This window comes from Cydia fagiglandana, chromosome 17, assembly GCF_963556715.1.
Source record: "Cydia fagiglandana chromosome 17, ilCydFagi1.1, whole genome shotgun sequence".
Lineage (NCBI taxonomy): Eukaryota > Metazoa > Arthropoda > Insecta > Lepidoptera > Tortricidae > Cydia > Cydia fagiglandana.
The window spans coordinates 9,992,624-10,000,000 of record NC_085948.1 but is presented as its reverse complement, the minus strand read 5'-3'; the positions used below and the strand labels follow the sequence as shown (position 1 = coordinate 10,000,000).

General features: G+C 41.2%; 1 protein-coding gene across 2 annotated transcripts in view; it reads left to right on the top strand.

The window, feature by feature from the left end:
• Positions 1 to 6,800, top strand: part of LOC134672424 (cytochrome b5 reductase 4) — a 109,497-nt gene extending 102,697 nt beyond the window's left edge. For both annotated transcript variants that reach the window (XM_063530311.1, XM_063530312.1), the window contains 4 exons: positions 2,739 to 2,926; positions 4,162 to 4,262; positions 4,675 to 4,764; positions 5,632 to 6,800. In XM_063530311.1, the coding sequence (XP_063386381.1) occupies positions 2,739 to 2,926; positions 4,162 to 4,262; positions 4,675 to 4,764; positions 5,632 to 5,863 (611 nt within the window). In that variant the 3' untranslated portion in view covers positions 5,864 to 6,800. The remainder of the gene's footprint in view (positions 1 to 2,738; positions 2,927 to 4,161; positions 4,263 to 4,674; positions 4,765 to 5,631) is intronic.
• The last annotated feature ends 577 nt before the right edge of the window (positions 6,801 to 7,377 follow it).

The following is a 7,377-nucleotide window of genomic DNA, read 5'->3' as shown; positions in this document are numbered from 1 at the left end:
GGTCACCCTTCCCCTTGTATAATGTGACGATGTTGGCATCACGCATATCCTGAGGCACATCTCCCGCTTCCCAGCATTTACACAGTAGATTGTACACGATTGGTCGCACGCATTCGAGTTTTAGTATTTCGGCTTGGGTGCCATCACCACCGGGACTCTTACCACGCTTAAGCTTATTGACAGCCTTGGAAAATTCCTCTACAGACGGTAGATCATCTAACTCAGTCTTAACATCCAGTTTGGGCATGCTTCGTAGTGCCTCCGGATGTATGTCTACTGGACTCGAGTAGAGATCTGTATAGTGTTCGACCCAGCGGTCGAGTTGCTTTTGACTATCTAAGATGATAGCACCATTCGCGTCCTTGAGAGGGGCTGTTTTCTTGGCGACAGGTCCGAGTATCCGTTTTATTCCTTCATAAACACCACTTATGAATCCGTGATCGGCGCACCATTGCATGGTGTGACCAAGATCTGACCAGTACAAGTTGGCAAAGTACCGTGTACTTCGTTGAAGTGTAGCTTTAGCACGACGAAGTATTTCCATAGTGTCCGAACAGGGATTCATGCGGTGCTTTAGGGCGGCGTCACGCTTAGCATCCAACAGAGGTTGCAAATGCTCTATATTAGCCGAGAACCAGTCCTGGGACTTGGACTCAGCAAATCCGAAAATCTCAATGGCGCTTGAAGTCAGTAGCTTTTTGACACTCTCCCACTCAACGCCTATGGGCGTATTGGCATCCCAAGCAGTCAACTCGTTATTTGCCAAACACCCAAACTGACGGCATTTTTCGTCATTCCTAGTATTAGAAAGATTCAACTTTCTCCTACTTGGCGTTTTGGACGAATGTATCCTTTTTTGAGTGATGGCTACATTTGCTGCTACTAAAGAGTGGTCGGTGTCACAGTCAGCGCTATGGTATGTGCGTGTGTGAAGGAAGTCGCGGAGATCCTTACTTCTGGAAAGAACCACGTCCAACTGATGCCAGCGACAGGATCGCGGGTGTTTCCAGGAGACTTTTCGAGACTCTTTGCCTTTGAAGTATGTGTTGGTTACGCATAGTTGGTAATCAGAGCAAAACTCTAGTAAACGTTGGCCATTTTCGTTAATTTTGCCAACTCCATGGTAACCAATACAGCCAGGCCATGTGGAGTGGTCTCGACCCACACGGGCATTAAAGTCTCCTAAGATATAAAGGCGGTCACCACCGGAAACAGTTTTCACTGTCTCGGCCAGCTGGCTATAAAATGTGTCTTTCGACTCATCCGATGATTTTAAAGTCGGGGCATAAGCAGCAACCAAAGTAACGTATCCGCTGCTGCTATTTAGTCGCAAGACCATTATACGCTCTGAAACACCGCGCGGGGTTTCAATGGTGTTAAGCATATCGTTTCGGACCGCAAAGCCAACACCATGTTCGCGAACATCAGCGGAGTCTTTTCCCTTCCAAAAGAATGTAAAAGAGGACTCCCGCAATGAGCCTTCGTCGGGTAATCTAGTCTCTTGTAGAGCGCAGACCGAAATGTTGAGCCTGCTCAATTCTGCATCGATCACCGATCACAGCAGTTTTACGCAGATCATGTGCGCAACCGGAACCTCCACAGGTGTCCGGGAGGCCTGTCCTCATAGTCCGGACATTCCATGTTGCAATGCGCATGGATTGGCGAGGCATATTCCTTAACTGCTTATTTGGACCAGGTGTGGAGATTTACGATACCAGTCATCTAGCCTGAAGCTATTGCTCCCTACACCTCAAAGGAACAAACTGGTAACGGGACGGATTGGTACCTTACTGTCCGGGGGCTGCCCAGATTAAAGCAGGCGGTAACCAACCGATGGGTCTACGATGGACCCTCCTACTGTCGAAAGTGACCCCTAGCGTCTGCACTTACGCCCATTTATGCAAGACTTATAACTGGTGACTGCCACCTCCCGTGTTGTTATCCACGCAGTGAAGCTGACGTGGGCGGAGTGACCTCTCCACGGACATTACACCGCCTGGGACGGAATTATGGAAACGCAGGGATGCCCAGCACCAGCATCACCCTCTCGGCTTCACTGTCTTAACCCACAGGAAAGGCGAGCCAATACGTGTGGAGACAGGTCGGCTGCAGGAATCTGCCGCTTATTTCAGGTTGGACCCTACTCGCGCCTTACGGTAACTCCATACCGGGATTTAATTTTGGAGTTTCCTTCTCCTAGATGGATTGCAAGCCAATGCTAAGGGGTCCATCTCCCCTGTGACGAAACAGGTTTTTGCTTCGCTTGCTTGTGGACTTAGTCGCCTCGTACGACACCCTTATCCTATGTGAGGGTTGGCGCTATTCTTAAGCCGGCCACCACGCGGCAAACAACAGCTACTTTTGTAAGCTGTCAATAAACGAGGTATTCGGCGTAATAATTAATTAAAAAGTTAACGAAAGGACGTAATTCGTCAAACTTTATTTTGTTTTAAAATAAACTTTAGGAGTTTAAAATTTGACTTCTGTTCAATGCTTTGTTAACTTTGGGTGTTTAATACCTACTTGGGGGTTTGGCAGTTTTATAGGGAGTTTTTGGAGCCATTCCCAATTATTCTATTTCACGGGACAAAATCTAATGTAATGTATCAGGAAGGCGAAAAATTGTGCAGAATGGAGAGCCTCGGTGCTCAAAATAAAGACCTCAATGTATGTTAGGAAAAGTAAGAAAACGTCTTACATATAACGCAACCAAATTATACCTAATTCAATTGTTGCAGACGTGGAATGCGTGAGATCGTACACGCCTGTCGGTGAGGGCTGGGGGCCTGATGCGGACCGGGATAGTGCCATACACCTCGCCGTGAAGGGATACGAGACTGGCGCGTTGTCACCCTACCTGACTGCGTTACAGCCTGGCGATGAAGTCACGGTCTCTGGGCCTTACGGAAACTTCCAGCTCCATACGGTAAGAAAGTGGCTTTCTATGATTCTTTTCCCAATCAGCGGCATCACGTCAGCCGGAATGTATGAAACAGCAAAATGTTTCTGATTTCAGCATTGGTCCAAAAGTTGTTCAGTATGACCGATAAAGTCACTACGCACAGTACGGCTGGTGATTAAAATTTCACCCTGTATTTTATGTCTTGTTATTCAGTACCGAGTTGTTGAGTCAGTTGCGACCTTAGCTACTGAACTGAAATTCATGCCAATTTTAATTTACTCCTCATATTACCTAATTTTAATGATGTTCAGTTCATAATGTTCATATTTCAAATGAGAGCCTTCTAAAAATAAAGGCACTTGAGCGCACAAGTATTTTCACTATGACAACGTTCGCTCTTCACTCCTTGGTTACGTGCTTACCTACGAGACCTACGTGTCATATTAAATATTTACTCTATTGAAAAAAGTATTAGGTACATACCAACATGTTCACCTACAGCTTGTAGCAGATAAAAGTTTTCGGAAAACAAGAACGAAGGCAAAGTTAAATTTCGCTAACCAATATGCGTTATTTAATTCAATTTTACCTAATCTAGTTAAGTAGGTACCTAAGTAGATATTATATTCGGTAAAACCCATGCAATAAAAATAAAGTTCAATAACGTCACAACGATAATTTTTACACACTTCTGGTCTACTCATATGTTTATTATGATTTATGAGCTTTGGGTAGGTACACGGGGTACACTTTTCTTACGAAACTTTGCGAAACCCGAATCGGGAACAAATCTTTGATAAGTTAATTAATTTGTATTGCTTCTCGGTCGAGTGGCGCCGATTCCGAGAAGCAATATAGGATTACAGATTAATTAAGTACTGGCATTATTGCGTCTTCTCACTACCAGGCGTGGCGAACTTAAAAAAGTATGTACCGATATAATCGGCTTTAAATTGCTGGATATTTTAGAACCTTCGACATTGTTTAATTTATGGTCCAGTTGCATCAACCACAATTGATGGACTGATTAACACCACTCAGCAATATAACAATTCTCATACAAAAAAAATTAGCGAACGTTTTAACGGTGACCGACTGTTTAGTTTGGTCGACCCTGAATCTTCCGTTGCATTTTGATACACCGTCACTATAAAATACTTAAGCGTAAAGTCAGTGCGGATTTTAAGACCATCTATTTACACAAGACAGACTACGAGTATGGCTTTTATTAATATGTATTATATTATATTATATTACAGCTAAAAGGGGTGAAGGAGATATACTTCGTGGCGGCCGGTACGGGTATCACGCCAATGCTGGGTCTGCTGAAATTCATGCTGCCAAGGCCCAATCCGAGATGGTAAGATTACAATCTTCTTCTTCTTCGTTACACTCTTGACAGAGTGGTCGTGGCCATTATGTAGACTTTTAAGCGACTTGTTTAACGACACGTCGCCATTCCTCCCGTAGAGCTGCTTTCCGTGAGCATTCGCTTACTGTGGCCGACATAAGATTTCAATACTGACTACTTAACGATCAAACTTCAGACCATGTCCCACATCTCTAGCTCTATTAAACTATATTTTCAAAAGACCGAAGCTAAACGAATGTACCGTTATAACATTCCTATATTATAGGAAAATAGTGATCAAAATATGGAAACACTAATACAAAATTCAATAAAGGACTAACTCATCGAAATAAATAATGTAATTAAAACTACATCTATAAAAGGTTTGGCAATTTTGACATTTTATAATTTTATTTTCCAGTGAACGCATTCATTTGTTATTCTTTAACAAAACGGAGGAGGATATCCTGTTCCGGAATAATTTCGAAGAAATCGCTAGGGAAGATGACAGGTGAGAAATGTATTACAAGCTTGGAAAAAAATAAACGTTCGTGCATCTTATCGTATCGTAAGCTTGGTAGGTACAGATTTGAATGCAAAACAGTTTTCATAATACAGAGTGAACATGAAACTATTCGTATCAACTCAATTAAGATTTTCGTTATTCATTTTTAGGGTTCCGTACCTCAAAAGGAAAAAAACGGAACCCTTATAGGATTCATTCGTGCGTCTGTCTGTCTGTCACAGCCTATTTTCTCCGAAACTAATAGACCAATTAAGTTGAAATTCGGTAAACATATGTAAGATTGTGACCCAAATACGGACATGTAACGTAAACAAATGAATTTTAAACATAGGGGCCACTTTTGGGGGGTAAATGAGAAAATTAAAAAATATTTTTTTTTATACTATATCGTTTAATTAATGTAGTGACGTGAGCTCAAAACAGTGGCAGAGAAAAGAACGGAATGGCGAATACTCCACCGACAAGAGCTAGGCTCTTAAGAACAATTATGATGATGAAACTATATCGTGTTACATATCAAATGAAACAGCTCATTATAAGAATCTCAAATATATTATTTTATAATTTAAGAATAAACAGTTTAAAAGTAATTCAAGAAAATAGGCAAAAATACGGCTTAGACACAAACCTAAGGCTCAACAAAACAAATTCAATTTTATTCCGACTGATCTGACCGAAAATGAATTAAATTTCATCAAACTTAATAAGTACCTACTATAGGTAGCGTGACCGTGATGAGGATATAAAACAACCTCGCGTCGCCTCTCTTGCTTGCCTGTCCTTGTGTTCCTAATTCTCGTCTTGCAATTTAGTTCCATACCTTTAACGCAACACAATATTTACCTATTTCAGGTTCTCCGTCACCCACGTATTGTCGGACGCCGGTCCGTCGTGGCCCGGGCAAAAAGGCCGAGTGACTACCAACCTCCTCACACAAGTCATAGGCAAGGACTCTCTCAAGTGCCGTGACCAGTGCACGCACTTCGCCTGCGTCTGCGGTCCCACCGAGTTCACGCACACCGCGATAGACTTACTGAAGAAACTCGACATGAAAGATTCGTGTATACACGCGTTCATGGGATAATGTATAATTTGAATTTGTAGAGTTTGTATTAAATCAAAGGTGTCAAATCGAGCTCATGTAAATACGACTGTTTGTGTATTTTTTTAAGGTTCATAATGAATTTATGAAGGTTATTAATTTACATCGCAACGTACTGCCGGATTCGAACTTTAAGATACGTCAATTAATAGATCTGTAAACGATATGGATTAGATGTGTCAGTGTCAAAAGTGACGTATTTGTTTGAAGAAACGTCACATTTGACACTGACATATCTAATCCATATCGTTTCTAGATCTATTAGTTGACGTATCTTAAAGTTAGAATCGGGCCGGTAGTCTTCGATTACATAATTTATAATGCAGGCATAACATACCAATTGAATTATGATATTTATGATTAAGTTATAAATATTTTACACTTTCTAAACTTTCCAAGATAACCAATAATATTTGAAAATAGACATTAGACATAGACACGCTGGTTAAGTTAGAAATTTTAACCTACATAATACATACTCTAAAATTGTAATAGTACATAATGCGTTGCGATGTACCTACTGGTTACAGATTTGCCGAGTACTTATCTAAAAACACTTACAAACAGATGTAATATAAAATTGTGCACAAAATGTAAAATAGAATTTTACGGTAAAAGTAGTGATATTAAACTAAAATTTTAATTTCATGTACCTATGTCCATTAAGTATTAAAACAGCAATACAAGTATTTTAAAGAGAAGTATCCAATTTAAAAAGTGATCTAAGTAAATAAGCCATTTAATTATACATGATAAATATATTCAGAAAAGGAGTGTTATATAGACACAGACACCTGAATAGAAGTTTCATATGTAGGGCTATTCTGTTTTTCTTTGGGGTGATCAAAGTTACGTGGTTCATTTTCTGCAAAAATCAGCTTGGAGGTCAAATATTCCTCGTAACGCTACGTCTTACGTAGGCGAACAACGCGCGAACGCGGCGCGGCGCGGCGAAATCAATCCTTTGATGCCCATAGAAGTGTCCTACGTAAGCGATCTCGTTGCGAACGCGGTGCGGCGCGATTTGCACGCGAATGTCAGGCGGCGCGGCGCGGCGCGGCGCGGCGGCGGCCGCTTTCGCCGCGCCGCGCCGCGCCGCGTTCGCGCGTTGTTCGCCTACGTAAGACGTAGCGTAAGAGTTGGAACAGATATTTATAAAGGTTTTGTTTTAACTATTAACTTAAAAAATATTTCTTAATAGCCTTAGCTTAGAGGTCCCAAACGGCCCGTCCGAGCACTGTCGTAGATGAAAAGTTTTATTGCGTATTTTATTGGCATTTTCAGAAGCCAACTATGTACAGTTACCTACTTACAGATTACTCTACATACTTAATTTTACGTAAGACTATTAATTTTACGTAAACATGGCCAAAACACCAATGTATACTACAAAGTTGGATTAGTTTGTAAATCAAATGTGATAAAAGTGAAATGCTGTGTAGATAATATTTTCTTGGCCAGTTCAGTCAAGTATCTGTGTTATAGGTTAATTTCTA